The sequence below is a fragment of the Liolophura sinensis genome, chromosome 13 (genome assembly GCF_032854445.1).
Source record: "Liolophura sinensis isolate JHLJ2023 chromosome 13, CUHK_Ljap_v2, whole genome shotgun sequence".
Taxonomy (NCBI): domain Eukaryota; kingdom Metazoa; phylum Mollusca; class Polyplacophora; order Chitonida; family Chitonidae; genus Liolophura; species Liolophura sinensis.
In genome coordinates, this window is record NC_088307.1 from 5,391,969 (window position 1) to 5,412,004 (window position 20,036).

General features: G+C 40.3%; 1 protein-coding gene across 1 annotated transcript in view; it reads left to right on the top strand.

Moving 5' to 3' along the window:
* The window catches only part of LOC135480463 (protein crumbs-like), a 62,878-nt gene extending 44,836 nt beyond the window's left edge, over positions 1-18,042 (top strand). Inside the window, 16 exon segments of the mRNA XM_064760301.1 lie at positions 203-457; positions 885-1,007; positions 1,824-2,054; positions 2,299-2,418; positions 3,797-3,910; positions 4,531-4,826; positions 5,456-5,809; positions 6,931-7,269; positions 8,099-8,264; positions 8,731-8,884; positions 9,413-9,639; positions 9,843-10,067; positions 11,133-11,324; positions 12,643-14,571; positions 16,101-16,394; positions 17,462-18,042. Of these exon segments, the coding sequence (XP_064616371.1) occupies positions 203-457; positions 885-1,007; positions 1,824-2,054; positions 2,299-2,418; positions 3,797-3,910; positions 4,531-4,826; positions 5,456-5,809; positions 6,931-7,269; positions 8,099-8,264; positions 8,731-8,884; positions 9,413-9,639; positions 9,843-10,067; positions 11,133-11,324; positions 12,643-14,571; positions 16,101-16,394; positions 17,462-17,709 (5,267 nt within the window). The 3' untranslated portion in view covers positions 17,710-18,042.
* The last annotated feature ends 1,994 nt before the right edge of the window (positions 18,043-20,036 follow it).

Genomic DNA, 20,036 nt, shown 5'->3' on the forward strand with positions numbered 1-20,036 from the left:
TCTTACACTGAAATGGTATTCACATGCGTTCGTCACACATGGGAAAATTGATCAGTAACTTTTCAAAGTTTGGCGGTTTTATCTCAGGCACTCTGCTTTCTTCCACCCATAAAACTGACCATGCACACTGTTGCAAAAGTGACACATTCTTGAATTTATTGTTAAACAACAAATAAATTAAAAAATCATTTACTCTTCCCAGGATTTCAGTGTAGCTGTCCAAGCACGTGGGATGGAGAGCGCTGCGAAGTGGATGTCAACGAGTGCATAACGACGATGCCGTGCAGAAACGGGCAGTGTGTTAACACTAACGGGGGCCATATCTGTCTGTGTGGGCCTTTCTGGACCGGTACCTTATGTGACTCCGACATAGAAGAGTGTATGTCTAGTCCGTGTGAGAACAGCGCCACCTGTGTTGAGGTAGTGGGAGGCGCTCCTCAATGTCTCTGTCCAGCAGGTAACATTGATAGGCATTTTGATCAAACACAGAAGACACAACACTAAATCCTTAACAAATTCAACCATAGACATGGTTTATGTTTTGGAATATCAGCATATATTTGGTGAAAAGTTAAGGTATTAATTTTTTGATCCGAGTATATTGACTGGTCTATTAAACAGAGAAATGGAAACTTTTCTTAAATGTAACATGGCATTGTAGAACATTTTTCAGTTTTTATAATTGTATTAAAATTCAAGTTGCAGTTATACCAGTGCCCTAAACTTAGCACTTCCTGCTTGATAAATGATTATTCTAAGATTGAAAATATTTGCATTGTTGGCATATTACCATGAAGTCACTTGACTTGTTAACAAATAACACCTGTGTTGAACTGTGTTGGATTTTAGTCATGAAGTTGTGTACTATTTTTGTACAATCCCAGGTTACACGGGTTCTACCTGTGAGGTGCGCATCCAGCGGTGTTCTACAGCATTGTGTCGTAACGAGGGCACCTGTATGGAGAAACTGGAGGGTTACATGTGCTTCTGTCCCCCAGGCTACACAGGTAAAGAGCTCACTTAACAGTGCATTAGGAATGAGAGTATTACAATATTCACAATGGTAAGGCTCACAGTATCCACAATGCCAAGTCTCACAGTATCCACAATGCCAAGTTTCACAGTATCTGCAGTGCCAAGTCTCACAGTATCCACAATGCCAAGTCTCACAGTATCCACAATGCCAAGTCTCACAGTATCTGCAGTGCCAAATCTCACAGTATCCACAATGCCAAGTCTCACAGTATCCACAATGCCAAGTCTCACTGTATCTGCCATACCAAGTTTCACAGTATCTGCATTGCCAAATCTCACAGTATCCACAATGCCAAGTCTCACAGTATCCACAATGCCAAGTTTCACAGTATCTGCAGTGCCAAGCCTCACAGTATCCACAATGCCAAGTCTCACAGTATCCACAATGCCAAGTCTCACAGTATTTGCAGTGCCAAGTCTCAGTATCCGCAATTCCAAGCCTCACAATATCCGCAATGCCACGTCTCACAGTTTCCATAATCTGCACTGCCTAGTCTCATACTGACTGCAGTACCAGGGTTTGGAATAAGAACAAGTCTCACGGAATCTTTCAGATCTTAGCTTAAGTATATGTCTTTGACATATGTGAAACTGTTCCTACATTTCTACACAACAGGAGATATTGGCAGAACAGATAAACATGCCTGGAGATCCAGATTATCTCTCTCTCTTCATTCTTAATGCAGAAAAACTTTATTTGTATAGCATTTTGCTTGTGGTTTACTGCTGCATATTTAAAAAAAGTTATCATGTACATTTTTTTTTTTAAATTTTCATCATTTTAACAGGGGGTCACTGTGAAGAGGATGTTGATGAGTGTGATGTGTTGCGTCCATGTCAGAACGGAGCCACCTGTCAGGATCTGATCAATGACTACAGCTGTCAGTGCCCGGCAGGATGGACGGGGCGTAACTGTACAGTGGATGTGGTGGATTGCCCCCAGGGGTACTGCCTCAATGGAGCACGGTGTGTGGATGGTCTGAACACTTACAACTGCCAGTGTGTGGCAGGATACACAGGTAAGACTGGATCAGCAGTGAACAGTTTGGTATCTAGCGGTATAATGTATTTGACTACAAATTTGTTATCTTGGTAACATGTACTTGACTTACAAACTGGTCTAAAACTAAGATGCTGTCATGGTGCTGAAACTTACATATTCTCATCAGGATATCGTTATGCCTTTCAAACAAACCTAAAAGATCTTTCTACTAAAGATCAAAAAAACTCTCAGAATAAGTCATAACACATATTTTTGCACAGGAACCCGATGTGAGGTACAAATAGATATGTGCAGTCAGTCCGCCCAGGTGTGTCAGAATGGGGGTACCTGTGTCAGTCTCGTTGATACCTTCAGGTGTGACTGTCCTCCCAGCTTCACAGGTAAGTCATATAGATCTCTATGATTTAGTGTTGTGATTTAATACTGTGACAGCGGAAAGACCCAGGACACTAGGAATCACTAGGAGATGTGGGTTCAAACCCAGTTTTTGACAGCAAGCTTTCTGTGTCTCCCCTTATCAGTGTACGTGATATTAGGTGGTGTACCTATCTGTATGTCACTTGTGGGAAAAGTTCTTCAGTAATCTGCAAAACCTCTTGTCTCCTCCATTCATAAAACTGACTGCCATCATATTTGTGACAAATTCTCGAATATGACATTAAACATCAATCAGATAAATGAATAAAATAATGTGTAATAAAATATCACCTTGCATCATTTGTTTGTTGGAGTTGCCACCGCCTTCTACTTTGTTCCACCGATAACCTAAACCATTTCATATGAGAGGAATATTTGCTCTGAAATAGTGTAAAATTTCTATCATCAAAATAAATACTGTATGTATGGCTGAGAAATTCAGAATGCATCACTGGAAAGTCACTAGCCCTAGAGCATTGAGATCACATATTCAGTCCTGGGTCTTACAGTATTTTTCAGTTGGTTAGCGAGCTAGCGCAGCGTAATGACCCAGGAGCCTCTCACCAATGCGGCCTGGCAGCAACCTGCGGATGGTCGTGTGTTTCCCCTGGATTCTGTCCATTTTCTCCTACCATAGTGCTGGCCGCCGTTGTATAAGTGAATTATTCTTAAGTACGGCGTAAAACACCAATCAACTAAAAACCAATAAACACAGTATTTTTCACCTATGAAATCTCCACCATACATGCGAAGGTCTAGCAGTAACCTGCGAGTGGTCATGAGTTTCCCCTGGGCTTTGCCTGGTTTCCTCACACAAAAGTAGGTGAAATATTCTTGAGTACGACGTAAAACACCAATCAAATAAATAAATAAATATGCAGTCTCTATGATATCCGAGTATAATTTATGGCCTGCCGTACTCAAGAATATTTCACCTATTAGCCATAAATGTGACTAGCGTCACATAAGTTTATACACGTGTATTAAGGTGGGATGTATACAGCGCTGTCTACCTATGGGCTGGAAGGATTAACCATTCAGTCTAGTGGTATACATGTAAACGTGGACTGCAAAGCCAGAGATCTCTGGTTCAAATCCCCAGCTGGTAACCACGGTCACACGTACATGTATGTTTTAGAAATGCAGTGATCAGCTATGAAAGGAATAATAAATAAAGTGTACAGAGGCCTTTTATGCTGGTGTATATAAAATAAACGCTGTGATGTTATGTGCTCAGATCACTTGCAATGCTTAGACGACATTTTCCTCAGTGAAAACATGCCCTTAATTCCTCTACCTTGGTTATGGGAAAATTGACAGACTTGTCACCTTCTGTTTCAGGTGTGAATTGTGAGACATATGTTAATCCATGCGTCCCTAACCCCTGTCAGAACTCGGCCGTGTGTGAGAGCTTCCCTGACCAGTACAGGTGTCACTGTCATACAGGATACACAGGTGAGCAGCCTTACTGGGACCTGTTGTAGAGAGTTCTGTATTTGTCGCTTGGGGTGGGGGGGGGGGGGGAGGGGAGGGGACTATTGGTTTCACACTGGCCATCTTTCCAACATGCAATTAGTTTCCGAGCAATATTTAGAGAACTTCCAGAACTTTCAGTTTGCCTTCAAACTGGAATTTCATTTTCATGTATATAAGCAAAACAGTATGTCCACTGCTGCCATTTTGTCTCTCAGCGATTTCACTCTTTATTCAGTTTTAAAACGTTGAAATTTTATCAACTTCAAGACAGAACCATTTAAGCCATCTGTGACATTAACGTGTTAAGTATTAAGTGTTTTGTCATTATTTCATTGTGTCATTAAAATAAAGTTATGTTACAAAATATTTAAATTTAAGACAATTTAAGGTATCAGTAATCTAGCATTTTCAAATTTGGTACCACTACATGCTTTCGCAGACTTTATACATTCATTAAAGTCCATTTACCTTCCACCAATGCGGGAAGCAATTCGACATGGTGTGTATGTCACATGTGGAGAAATACTTCTTGGTTGTTAGTTTATGCTTTGACTGAGGTAGACTTGAACTGTGAAAATAGCTTTGATGTGTATTTTCAGGTCAGAACTGTTCTGTGGACATCTCAGAGTGTGCGGCACTGCCATGTCAGAACGGGGGGAACTGCTCCGAACCCCTCCCCGGGGGCTATGTCTGTGACTGTCCTGACGGAACAGACGGCATCAACTGCCAGAACATCATCACAGCCAGCTTTGATGGCAACAATGCCATTGATTTGCTCCCTTTGAACAGAATTTTCAGTCTGCGGAGGAAGAGACAGGCTGAAAGTCAACTGACGATACAGTTTTCCTTCACAACAACGGTTGTGAATTCTGGGATTTTGGTGTTTGCAACAGGAGTATGTTTACTCTATTAAACATTTTTTTTTCTTGTTTTTGTTTCTGCTTGTTTTTTGTTTTGATGTATATAATATCAAACACATGTGAATAGTTAAATGATCAAAGCTTTTATGATTGTGAGACTGAATATTAATTATTGCCTTACAGGCCTTTAGATCACTGTATTTCGGGTATATACTTTATTCTGACTTTTGGGCCTGATTTAGACTAATAAAAATCTTACATAAAACAAATTTTTAATTATTTTGTTTTCACATTAATTTTAGTGTAAAATGTTAAGCTTTGAGTGCCTTGTTTTTGGCTTATTTTATGTTGGGAACACTCTTTGTCGTACAGGAAAAGCCATGGAAAGGTCTGAACTTTTTTCTTTTTATTTTTTGTTTATAAAATCTAACTTGATTCAGTATGTATGTAGGGTTTGATTTAACTTTTTTGCAAAAATACCGCAAGCTGAACAGAGCCCCCAAAACTACTGACTTACAGGCAATTAACTGAACTGAAGAAGTTTTGTCAAACAGGACCATGACTAAAGTTTGTAAAATATTTATCCATGTCGTATTTAGGAATGTTAAACAGTGTCCTCTGATTTATGCTCTCTACTGATATTCATCGCCTCCTAAATTTGCAGACCAGTGTTGTTGGCAAACCTCAACACTTAAGCTTAGAGCTGGTGGACGGAGAAGTGAAGATGTCCTTGGAGTTGGGAAGTACGTCGTCAGTGGGAACGTTACGAGTTGTGAGGAGCGCGGCCGGAGTTGTTAGTCATATTGTTACCGTCTCCATTCGAGAAAATGATGCCATCCTGACCCTTGACCCCGTGTCATGTGATGTCCTGGAGCTGTGTCAGCTGACTTTGAATCACACCAATGGTGTACAGCCTGTCAGTCTGAATGAGAGGCTCTACGTGGGGGGGATTCCTACCTTCACTCCGTACATCCGTAGCAAACTGGACTCACTGGACGGATTCACAGGTTGTTTGAGTGTAAGTCTTGTGACAGATTGCTGCAATTTTTTGGCTAGCACATGTATTCGGTGTATTATTATAATTAGGCCTCCATGGCCTACATGCCAGCGCGGGGCAATGACACAAGAGCCTACCACCATTGTGGTCGCTGTGAGTTCAAGTCCAGCTCATGCTGACTTCCTCTCCGGCATTACGTGGGAAAGTCTGCCAACAACCTGCGAATGGTTGCGTGTTTCCCCTGGGCTCTTCCGGGTTTCCTTTCACCTTAACGCTGGTTGTCATCGAATAAGTGAAATATTTTTGAGCACAGCATAAAACACTGATCAAATCAAAAATGAATACATTGTAATTATTATTTGCAAAATGCTGGCGGTTTACTTGATCTCCTCCTTCCACTGATCATAAAACCCATTGTTGTTGGATCAGTATAAAAGGATACCTGAATTTGGTTTTTCCTCATATGATGTGGCCAAACATACAAAGTGCAAAAAGTACAAAAAAACCTTCTGAGCTTTGATCTTGAGGTGTGAAAATGGCTCACTGTTTCTTCATTTTCCTTAAAATCATACTCTTCGATTTATAGCACCTTTTCATGTATCTTTTAAATATGCTTGAATACAGCATTAAAGTGGAGAAAACATAAAAATGACGTAAAGAGTGCGAAAAGTTATCCCTAAATGTGATTTTTTTGATTTTTCCTTAAGGAGAAAAAGACACTTGAAAAAAAAGTTTTGTATGGTGGGTATTTGGGACCACCTTTTGGTATTTATAGTCTTTGTTTAATAATGTCATAAATGAGGATGTTACACAGGTTTAATAAATATTTTAGCACTAGAATGTGTTCTTTTCAGCTAACAAATGTATTAAACCGCAATTTAGAGCGTATTTATATTTTTAATATGTTCATAAATATTATAATTTAGGTTAAATGCATATGTTTCCAAAAGTTGGTCCCATACAAAAATATTTTCAAATACCCTATTCTCTTGAAAAAAAAATCCCCAAAAATATTAAAGATCATGTTTGCAAATAAGTTTTGACGTTCTTTCATCTGATTTTGGCATCATTTTTATGTTTTCTTCTTCTTTAAGTAGCAAATAGATAAATATGGTTAACGGTTATTTTATTCTTTTTGACAGAACCTCACTGTTAATGGACGGATGATCAGTCTTCAGTCCCAGCCTCCTCCAGACATTTCCGTCTTTCGTCTACGACGAGCCACCACAGCGCCCTCTATAGGCTGCCATCGTCACGTGCCCTGCCAGCCAGACATGTGTCATAATGGCGGGACATGTGTTGACCTTTGGACTCACAAGTTCTGCCGCTGTACCCCAGGGTTTACCGGAGACCTCTGTACCCAGCAGATCATGTCACATTTCACGGGGAATTCCTTCTACCATTTTGGCGGAACTGATGTAATCACAAGGATTAAGTTCAACTTCACGGTATCAGGGTCGTCAGGAGTTTTGCTCTACACGGTGAGTTGTTCCGCAAAGAGGTTACAGATCAAGTTCCCTTGGGTTTGGTCACAGTATCTTGTCAGAAGTTCTGTTCTGTTCTGTTAAAGGGTGATGGTTTCCCTCAGACTCGGTACCAGCTGGCTCCAACCAAACACCTGACACTTGTTGAGGAAATTAGTGAAATATTATTGAGTATGGTGTAAAGGCCTTGTCTATTTATCACTTGGACAGGCAGCAAAGTGTGGATTGCAGATTTGATCACTCATTAAGTCTGTCGGTCAGTCCATTCTTCTATGATGTTATATTATGGTAAGGAGACCCTGGGATCAAGCCCGGGTTGGGTCATACCAAAGATTTGGTACTTTCTGCTGCCTCACTTGGTACTCAGCAAAGAGAGGTTATAGCAAGGAAACATGACTGGTTGGCCCGGTGTCGGTGTAATGTGACTTGGTGTGGTGTCATGCCTGATGTCTTCAGCATGATGCTTCAATGGCGGCAGCACTTTGGCGACATGGACTCTCCCTGCCGCAAGAAGACACAGTATATGTACACACACCTAAATACTCCTCATCGTCATGTGACTGAAAAATTGTTATGTGCGACGTTAAACCCCTGGCATACATACATATATACATATTATGTCGCATCGTCTTATGCTCTTGAAAGTTAATAAAATCAGGAAGAAGGACATCTCACTAATATTCTGGCTAAACCCTTAACCTATTATGCTGTTAGTCACCTCTGAGGGGAGACACATTAATGTAAGCAAATCCCGGTGAAACAAAAACTTCTTTCATGATTGACTTAAGTTTAGAAGATTTCTCTATTTCCTACTTCACCATTTCAGTACAAACCTGACTCGATGCTGATCGTGGCGCTAGACCGTGGCCGACTGAAGCTCCACCTAGTGGTGGGGACAAGGAACTACCAGACGGATGTAGGGGAGAAGCTGGATGATGGGGAGTGGTACACTGTACAGGTGCTCCTAGGTGCAGGACAATACATACTGGAAGGTAAACAGGACTTGATGAGCCTGGCAGTGACAACTGAGTTATCCCCCTTTGTGTAGTGAGACGTTGTGGCTAGGTATTTAAAAGCGCTTGGATTAGTTGCAGGTGTTTTTGTTCGTTGGGTTTTGACACTGTGAAGCCAATGCATATCTCTGACATGGCGTTGCAGTGTGAGTAGGCATTCCAGAGTGATGAAAGGCAATGATACATAGTAGAATTTTTGGATCAAGTGGAATTCACTCCCTGGGGAATTCCCAGGCTTTTGTGGGGGAAAAAGGAGTAAGTTATGGTGAGATGCAAATTTTAGTCTTATTTACTGCCAGAGAGGTTGTGACAAGTGAATAAATTCTGCCTGGCATAAAAAAAACCCCATTTAAGCTAGAACTAACCATATGGAAGAAGCAGCATACATTACAACTTTCCACAAACAGCACAAAACATAATATTATCATTCACACATTGTTTCCAGTATCTGACAGCAAGGGAGGTAACCGTGGGAGGACTGAGGGCAGTGTAGGGGGTGTGCTGGACATTAGGCTACCTCTTTTTGTGGGTAAACTGCATGATCATCCCACCCTGGACAGATGGAGAGTGTTGATACAATCCCTGCCCACATTCAACAGGTAAGAGGATGGGATGCTCTGAGGTGGTTTACATTATTTCAGAGGTTTTCCATGAAATTCCTTGGAAATACCTCAGTTTTGTTGAAAGGTTTTCAAAGATTGAAAGAAAAGAGTTTATTTATTGACATGACCTTGAAAGTACTTAAATTTTGTTGAAAAGTTTTCAAAGACATAAAAGACCTTGAAAAAGAGCATGTTTAGGGATATGACCTTGAAAATACTTCATTTTTCAATGTTAAATGTCATAGTGCTGTTTTAAACTGTAAAAAAAAAAAGAAGCTCCAAATTAGTATCCTTTAAATTCCACCTGAAGGTTTACGCTGGAACTGAATGTCCTTGAAAATGATGGAAAACAAAGGCTATTTAGATCCTTGAAAACGTTTTCTCTTTTATGGGTGGGAACTGTAATTCAGACCCTTACCGTGCCATGTTTAAATATTCATTCATTCATCCCAACTTTCATTGGGAATAGGCATCTTCATAGCCATCCTCATCAATAGACATCAAAACCTTGGTTATTAATTTCAGCATCGAGGGTTGTATCCGTGGGCTAAGCATCAACACTGTGACCCTTGACCTCTCTGACCACACCCCTTCTATATTTGGCAATGACCCACCCCTCCCAGAAGCCGGATGTACGCGTGAGAATGCCTGTCTGAATTCTCCGTGTGAAAACAACGGTGTGTGTGTCAACAGCTGGGAAGGGCCATCATGCGATTGTGCTCCGGGATTCTTTGGCTGGAATTGCTCTGCAGGTAGCCTTATCAGCTATTTCATGCTTTCATCTTTTTTTTTAAAAGGACTTGTGGACTGGTTCCGATTTGGCATGACCTAAATACAAAATTTACGTCAAAATTTTTTTTTTTCATCACAGCAAGATAGTAACCATTTTGTTACCATGGAAACTTCCGATTTATGTCATGCAGTAATACATTATTGGGTATTTTTTGGTTTTCAGCGTCATCTGCAACTTTTAATGGCGAGTCCAGCTTTGCCGCTGTCACTTTGGACCGCAGGATTTTTCCTTTCGGTGACAGTGGTGCATTTGAGTTCCGAACACGCCAGCAGACGGCAACATTGTTGTTGATACAGCTGTATAGTACCCAGGGCCGACCCAGTGATGGCCTGGAATTCCGGCTGTTTGAGTCCAACCTACAGGCCAGGGTGATGCTGGCAGGCGAAGGTAACATGCATGTAGCAAAAACTGGTACACTGTTAATAAAGGAAACAACAGCTCACCTGTATATATTTATATTTGAACTCACATTTTTGTACTATGGTGAAAGACTTTCATCCAAAGAAATGCATTTTAGAGAAAATACATGTAAGTACCATTGACATTACCTTTAGTGCTGAAAAATTTTTTCCTATCATGCCCAAAAGAACCTCCAAAAGAATACTTTTCTAGGATCAATACACTCTCAGAATCTCGTAATGTGTGCAACTTCACCATGGAGGAAACTTTGGGTTGTTTTTGGAAAGAGCAACCCTCACCTGATGTCTTTAATGTTTTAAGCCAATCATATTACCCCGATTTTTAATCTCCCATCAACAGCTCCTGTTTGCTATTTCCTGTTTGGAATATGAGGGTACTAGCCAGTTTTTTCACCTCCAAACATTAAAGAGTTCCAGTCCCAGCACACAAAGACATGGAATTTCATCCTGTTCATCATGTTTTGTGACATGACTTTGTTTTTGGTTTATAAACATCATCTTTATTAGTGCAAGAATATTTTGTCAGCATACATTTTTTTGTAACAGGCACACATAACGTGAGTGCAGTTCACAAAAAATGAAATGAACTTCAGAAGTAAACACAAATGTGTAGAAAACGTTGGTTGATGTCACTGATAATATGCATGATCAGTATGGCCCTTACAGCCCACCTTACAATCAAAACATTGGACTGGGTTTATCTCAGTTAAAATAAATATGTTAATTTATGTATACCCTAAAATAACAATAAATTTCATTCATGACTAACTTGCCCATATTTCCTGATTCTGAGAGTTCTTTTGAATTTACAAAGGTGTTTTGAGGTTTGTTTAGAACATGGGATGATATTCTACATGTACTTGAAAATTGTAATTTTCAGCAACAGAAATATTATTTGGTGGACAAAGATTTATGTCACTAAGGGCATATACAGTTTCAAGGGTCTGCACTGCCTTTCATTTTTACAGTTTCTTTCCACTGACGCAGTTAACAGACATGAACTGCCAGTTCACCAAATCTTTAAATTTTTCAGAAGTGATATACGACTTCAAGCAATCTCTTTCGGATGCGTACTGGCACAGGGTGGCCTGGGCAAGGGCAAACACAGAACTGACTGTATCGGTGAATGAGACAACAGCTGTTGTCACAGAAGAGTTTGATCCGTTTTCTTCGAACAACAACAACACAGCCAGCGTTTACATCGGAGCTAAGCCTTTCCTACCTGGTATGTACTTGTAGGCCACACAATAGTAATTATTGATGACAAGGAATAAAATGTGATTTTTGGGGGTTTTTTTATCACTGCATGAACATTGAAACATTTTTTTAAAAGAGTAACTGTTAGAATGATTTATTAATTTGATTTATTTGATTGGTGTTTTACGCCGTACTCAAGAATATTTCACTTATACAACGGCGGTCAGCATTACGATGGGTGGAAACCCACGACTATCCGCAGGTTGCTTACAGACTTTCCCACTTACGGCCGGAGAGCAAGCCAGGATGAGCTGGACTTGAACTCACAACGACCGCATTGGTGAGAGACTCCTGGGTCATTACGCTGCACTAGCACGCTAACCAACTGAGCCACGGAGGCCCCCTTTTAGAATGAATAGCAATACATTTGCTGCAGCCCATGCTGGCTTCCTCTCCAGCTGTACGTGGGAAGGTCAGCCAGCAACTGTGTTTCCTCTCACAATAATGCTGTCCTCTGTTGTGTAAGTGAAATATTCTTGAGTACGATGTAAAACACCATATAAATGAATAAATAGACTGAATAGTTTGTTCTGACCTGAGCACAGTAACACAGGAGTATAGTAAATGCTCAGAAATTTCTTCCTTGACTAAGTTACATTTTTTTACCAGGTTCAAAGAGTTGTATCAGTCTTACAATAGTGTCTTGAGTTTCATTTGCAATGTAGGATGATATCCTCATGGGAAATGTAATTTTCGTACAAAAAAGTAATATTTTATGATGTATATTTGCCTCTGTAAATGCCCTTTTTTGAGGACAGAATTTAAAAATTGATTTGGGTACATAATTGGCAACAGTACGGGTATATACGATTGAAGCATAAAAATGTGATGAGGCTGATCTACTTGTATATGCATTTCACAGGTTATCAGTAAGCTCACATCATGTCTAATTAGTTCACATATATGTTACTTATTGAAGTGGTATTTTTGGAAACTTTAGATTCTGACCTTTTCTGATCATATTGTGACCAGTGACATCACATCTGGTTTTTGCCTCTGTATCAGATAGAGACTGCTGGACGTCATCATTCCAAGTGCCTATGCACTTAAACCTAAGAATGCAGATGCCAAACAGATCTTAAATCAAACTACTTCAAGCGTTAAATATTGATATGATGTTAATGATACCTTCTGAGTCCCAACAGATCACATTAGAAAAATTTTGAAGAAATAAATAGTATAAAAAAGTATTTATTGGCCTTTGATCTGATATATGTACAGGTATATATATTGTTGTGTTTTCTTTGTCTTAAGTGTTTTTACTTTTTCTTTTGTTTTTCATCCAGGTGACAATTCCATCGTTGTTGGTCATTTTGATGGTTGCTTACGAGGAGTTAAACTCAATGACATCATACTGCCATATTTGGATGGAGAGGGATCCAATCAGAACACAGTGACTCAAAACATTCGGCCTGGTTGCCATCCTAAAGAGGTGTGTAAGGAAGAGCCGTGCTCTGTCAATGAATACTGTGTGGACCGGTTCAATAACTACACCTGTCACTGTTTGGAAGGTTGGGAAGGGCAGGGGTGTTCTCAGAGCGTGAACGACTGCGCCAGCGATAGCTGCCTTAACAACGCCACCTGTGTTGATGGTCACCTGGCCTTCACGTGCCTGTGTCCTGTCGGCTACACGGGTCCAATATGTGCTGCCATTGTCAACCCATGTGACTCCAACCCATGTCACCAAAACAACTTCGTGATGTGTTCCTTCGTCATTCCTGCAGATTTTACGTGCACTTGCAAACCTGGCTGGACGGGAAAAACTTGCGAGGACGACATTGATGACTGCGACAACAGCAACTGTCAGAACGGAGGAAGTTGTGTGGACTTGGTGAATAAATACAGGTGTGAATGCCCAGATGGATTCTTCGGGAATCTGTGTGAGAACCGTACTGTTTGCGCCTCGAGTCCGTGTCGCAACAGTGGAACCTGCATACAAAATGCAGACAACACAAACTTCACTTGTAATTGCACTGACCAGTATTTTGGTCGTCAGTGTCAGAATTTCAATACGTGCTTCCCAGATCCCTGTCAGAACACTGGAGTGTGCACGATGAGAAATAATTCCTACATCTGCCAGTGTCCACAGGCTCACTACGGTGATCAGTGCCAGTTTGTTGACGCGTGTCATCAGAAGCCATGCGGTAACAACGGAGAATGTTTGCGCGAAGGGAATACATATGTTTGCCAGTGTGAACCGGCTTTCACGGGGCGCAACTGCAAAACGGTGATTAGCCCATGCCAAGGAAATAATCGCTGCAACAACAGCGGAACCTGTGTTGCTGATTCGGCCTCCGACGATAACTATAGGTGCTTGTGCCCTCCAGGATATACAGGGAAGAACTGCGAGACTGATTTTAATGAATGCACCGCTGAGCCGTGCTTAAGGGGTGGGACTTGCATTGAAAAACCGCATAATCCTCCAGATGAGTTTTCACCAGGCTACAGGTGTGAGTGTGTGGATGGATTCAAGGGAGATAACTGTGAAATTCAAATAGATGAGTGTGAAACTCTTCCTTGTCAGAACGAAGCTCGTTGCGTGAATCTGATTAACGATTACAGGTGTGATTGTAACCAAGGCTATGGAGGGAAGAACTGTGAATTAGATCAGCGTGGTTGTAGCTCCGGGCCTTGTTTGAACAGCGCTACGTGTGTTGATCATCTTGCTGGCAATTACAGCTGTCTCTGTGAGAACGGGTTTTCCGGGATCCGATGCGAGACAATCATTGACAACTGCAACGGCAATCTTTGTCTCAACGGTGCAACTTGTCGCAATCTCATAGGCGACTATCGGTGTGAGTGCCTCGCAGGCTACACAGGAAAATACTGCCAGACAATTTTGGATGACTGCTACCAGCAGCCGTGTTTGAATAACGGAGCTTGCTCTTACAGGGGTCTGTGCTCGTGTGAGGAAGTTGTGACGGCCTGTGGTTGGACTGATAAGGTATGTCAAAGGTCGCAATGTTTGGCACGAGCCCCGCGGTGCCAGGTCTATACCATGCCTTACACATGTGACTGTCGCAACACGGGGTACGGTGGCGAAACTTGTGCGGAAGACGTCAACGAATGTACGAATACAAGCTCTTGTCTTAACGGTGGAAGGTGTGAAAACACGATTGGAGGGTTCTCCTGTGACTGTACACAGGGGTACACGGGCAGGTCGTGTGAAGTAGATGTTAACGAGTGTGACAGACCCGATACCTGTTTTAACAGAGGTAAGTCTCATGTGAGGTGAATTTGTGTTTATTTGTGTCATTCTTTATTTGTTGGATGTTTCAGTAGTGTGTCTGCTATTAGGGAATGGACCACAGGGTGTGAAGTTAAGGAAATATTATTGTTGCCCAAGGGACCGGCCCCGATGACTGAGTTGGTAGATCATGTGTTTCGGGGGCAGTAGATCCATGGTCATTCTTGGGTCTGCTCATAGCTAAGATAGCTAAAAGAGGAAGTTGTAACTTCCTCACTTGGCGTTCAGCATTAGTGGGATAGTGCAACGACTCGTTGACCCGTATCAATGTAATGGCTCGGGTAGGGTGGCTTACTTGCCTTCGGTAAGGCGTCTCAGTGAAGTAGCACTAGATGAAAGAGCTGCGGAAATCCGTTTTGCAACAGGGAGGCACAGTACATGCACTCTAATGACTCCTTCTTCGTCATATTGTTAAGTGCGACAATAAACCCTAAGCACTCACTTTTGTTGCCCAAAGATAACCAAAGTCTATATACTCAGTTGCCCTTCAGATAAGCTTGCCCAAGTCTTTGGAACAGTACAGACCCTTAACGGCACGTTGTCGTTGATTCAGACTATTTAATTCCACACGCACTTGTTACTATGACTACCACCTACCTTGCTCATGTTTACCTGAGATTACCTGAGAAAGCCGCTCAACGTGAAATGGTAATCATAATGACAATGAATAATTTATTTTTAAACTTCATCATTAACATTTAAACCTAAGAATGCAGATTCCAAACAGATCTTAAATCAAGCTATTTCAAGCATTAAATATGGATATGATGACATTGATAAAGGCTGAGTCCCAACAGACCACAGTAGATATTCTGCTGGAAAAATTGCAAATACACCTTATGTTTTATTCTGTGGACAGGTTAGTTAATCAAGTCACTGCTTTGATAGCAGCAAAAATATCTTTTAGGTGGCATATGTAACTGTGCTTGTGCTGAACATGCATTGCCGTTGTTGTTGTTGCCAGGTGGGCTGCCATTACCCATAATTCAGTTGCCTGGTGGGTCATTCCATGTCATTTCAGCCGGCTGTTGTAGTGACCTCTTTGGATTATTTTGAAAAATTATTGAAAATTATTAAATTATTTTGAAAAAATGTTTTTTGAAACATACCTCAGTATATATGAGAAAGCTTAGCCAAATAATAACTCCAAATTCAAAATAATCCAAAGGGGTTTCACTGCAAGAAAAAAATTTTTTTTTTGGCTTTGACACGGAATGACCTTGGTGGAATTTTGGGTGGCAGCTGTTAATTTCGCACCCCTCATCTGTTCAGACATTTTATTGATTATTTTAACTAACTATTCTTAACTGTACATGTAAATCATAGTAACTTGCCAAAGGCCAGTGGTTTTATACCGAAGGAAATGTGGTCACCACCATCCCCTGTTTAAGTACAAACAACAATCCAATAAATAAATATGTGAAGTTGTGTGTGCAAGTCATTTTGACAAATATTTGGTCAGTGCGCTGACTTAGATCATATTTCATCTTTTGCTAGGTATTTGCATTAACATACCTGGGTCGTACTCATGCACCTGCCCTGTGGGGTGGACAGGTCCTGATTGTGGGACGAACATCAACGAGTGTGAGAGCAACCCCTGTAGGAACGGAGCGCCATGTTTGGACAGGCAGGGTAACTTCAGCTGTAACTGTACAGGCACAGGGTACTCTGGCCACACCTGTGAGGTGAACAACGACGAGTGTTCGTTAGGTACCCACAGGTGTTCTGAAGGTTCTACCTGTCAGGACACGGAGGGGGGATACACCTGTGTATGCTCAGACAGGTTCACAGGTGAGTCCAACTAGTGGACATAAGCGTAGGCTAATTAAAAATCAAATCCGATCGTACATTGCTAACCCTACAGCAGTGTCCAGCTAAATCAATAGGATCGGCTGTTTCAGTCAAATCAGAGCACTTTTTGGAAAAGGATTGATGACAAGTTAACTCTACAACGATAATTACAGTTACATGGGAAGAAATTGTACTAAAAAAAAAAAGCAAACACCCAAAGAAAATTTCATTTTCGGGCATATATTATGTCTCAAATTTACCCCTCTATTATCTGCATACTTTCTGTGAACATAATGTGTATGTAAGTTTTATGCGGCTCTGTTGAATCAGCACCTGGTATGTGATAAACATTCCAGCTTAGAGCCACGCCAAAACCAACCTGAGCTTGCAAACTGATTGGTTAAGGCAGATGTTTAATAAAGTCCAAAGTCTAAAACTTCAAGTAAAACAAAATGTTTTAAAAGAAAATAAAACTGGATGCTCAAATCTGGCAGAAATTGTATTACCAGTTCTTAGAACAAGAGGTCCAAATTTAATCGCTGTTTATCAGGATAGGGATAACAGTTTTAAAAAGTACATGTAGAACACTACATCACTTTCTGACATGGTCTCCCAGGCTGATTGGCGGTAGGAAGATCAAGGCCTTAGCCAAAGGATCGATTGATTAAACATTGCCAAGTTGTACCATATTACTGCTGTGGATTTATTCCTTTTTGTGACCAGCCCCAATAGCTACATGGTAGAGCGTCCGCTTCGGGGGCAGTAGATCCAGGCTCAGTCTTGGGACGGATCACATCTGAGACCTTAAAAGAGGAAGTTGTAACTTCCTCACTTGGCATTCAGCATTATATAGATAGTGCAACGACTGGTTGACCCGTATCAGTGGTATAATGGTAAATCGTCTCAGTGAAGCAGCACTAGATGAAAGAGCGGTGGAAATCTGCCTAGCAACAAGGAGGCACATCTCATGTACTCTAAGGACGCCTTCTTCATCATATGACTGAAAAATTGTTAAGTACAACTTTAAACCCCAAGCACTCACTCACTCACTTTATTCCTTTTTACAGGTAACCTATGTGAGACAGAGGTAGTCACACCTGTGGTCCAGGAGCAGGACAACACAACCGCCATCGTGATTGCTGTCATCATCATCCTTCTTCTCATTCTATTGGTCGCTTTGTATATCATGTGGTACATTCGTAGAAGCCGACGAATGAAGGGCAAGTACAAGCCATCAGAAGTGGAAAAGCACTCCAACCCAGTAATCCCCCTAGAGCGAATGCTAGATACTACCACAGGGGAGCGTCTGATTTAATGAACAAAAAGCAATGATGTTTGCAAATGTGTGGTCCCTATGAATTAAAGAAAAATTCACTATTATTTTTTTTTAAATTTATGAACATAGTGCCTTAAATGTTTTATTATTGTCGGTATGTGTGGACAGAAGATCATAAATGGTCTTCACAAGATGCCTTACAGATGATGGAATTAATGGACAGGTGATGACTATCTGCAGTGCTGTAATTGATGATGATATTAGTGGGGGTTATGATCTGCATTGCTATTAATGGTGATGGCAGTGATGATCTGCATTGCTATTAATGGTGGTGATGATCTGCATTGCTATTTATGCTGATGACATTAATGGTGATGATCTGCATTACTATTAATGGTGATGACAGTAGTGGTTATGATCTACATTGCTATTAATGGTGATGATCTGCATTGCTATTCATGGTGATGACATTAGTGGTGGTTATGATCTGCATTGCTGTTAATGGTGATGATCTGCATTGCTATTAATGGTGATGACATTAGTGGTGGTTATGATCTGCATTGCTATTAATGGTGATGATCTGCATTGCTATTAATGGTGATGACATTAGCGGTGGTTATGATCTGCATTGCTATTAATGGTAATGATCTGCATTGCTGTTAATGGTGATGACATTCATGGTGATGACTGCCAGTAGTGCTATTATTGATGATTGACATTAATAGTGATGACTGACTGCAGTGCTATAGCATGTTAATGTATTGGTGAAATATTTGGTCATGCATAGCAAAGCTGTTGACCAAACTTTTAAAGTACCGTTTATGTGTTCAAGGTTGTCATGCTGTCAGTTAGGAGTTACTTTTGTACTATTCTTACCAACTAACGTGGAAGAAAAAGTGTATTATATCATAAAAGTCCAAGAGAAAGATTTGTGTTAGTGGCATGAGAAAAAAGCTTATTAAATCCCAACAAAGAATGCTTAAGATTACAGTTTACCCAGATTTAGTTGAAAAACACTGTAATCCTGGACATTTATGCTCCTGTGTCATTTTCTGTGTAAATACACATGGCTTATGTCTCTCAGCAGATAGCACATTTCACAGAGGTAAAGGGGAGAGAATCCATGTATGTATCTATAGCAAATTGCCGAGCTCAAACATTGAATCTGTCCATCATAGAGGAGTCTTTATTTTTTCATGTTTAAATTTTTCCATTTGAAATTTTGAAAATCTTGCTGTGGAGAGAGACATTTCAGAATACTGTGATTGTTTTCTATTCCACTGTTATCTTGTCCGGCCCGTGCCTTCCAAAGTTTATGATATATTTTCGAGAATTGTCCTGTGTAAATCATTCGCTGTGTTGGTGTAGATTTCGTCTAATTACTATTTATTATTTCTATACCATGTATCATGTAGAAGGTAACATTTGTCATTTATTTCGTCATTCTGTGCGAGAAATAATTGAGTTGTATTAATGAACAACGATTGTTGAAAGTCATCCTCGTTGCAAAGTCCCATTCAAAAAGGTTGTGGAAAAGTATATATATAATATGCACAGGAAAATTCTGCATTATGTGTCATTTTTATACCATTGACAGGTAGTCAATATGTAGTTTTTTAAACTGACATTTACTTATGCAATTTGTGCAGCTAAATTCTTAAGTTTGACAGGTAAAACACTTTAGAAAGAGTATTTGAGAGGTTTACATATGCCTGAGTATTAAGATCATGATATCAAAGTACAGTATTTCACCTAAAGTTTGGGATGTAAAAACACATTTTAGAAGCAAGGGAACACCTTAAAATGATAATTTTGATGCCAATACTTTAGAGTTTCTAAGAAATTGATCAAACTTCACAAAAAAAAAAAAATGAAGTGGCATTGATCAGGTTGAATGAATCAGTCAGAATCAAGCTGAATGTGTCCTTTGAAACGTGCTAAACTTTAGGTGATTTACAGGTAATTATTGGAAATAAACGCCATTGACTGTGGAAGTTTTTCCTCCCTTACATGGACATTTATCAAATTTTGTGCAAAAATGTCCTTTTTATGTATCATGTCTGAACTTTGAAGCAAAGATCATACATTATGTCTTGTGTGTATTTTTGATACGCGCTGTCGTAGGCTAATTGACGGATTGATTTGCATACTAATTTGTTCATGTTGCCTAAATGTTCATCTTACATATATTTGTCACATGTGTTCATTGATATGTATATATTTCATGTAAATATAAGTTGTCATAAAGTTCATGTAGTTACTTTGGTGTCATCTTACATGAAAATATGACCTTGTTGTCCTGAGGTTTACTTTTGAGTCTGCTCAAAATTTTCTTTGCTTGATTATTCACATTGAAGTCGGAAATG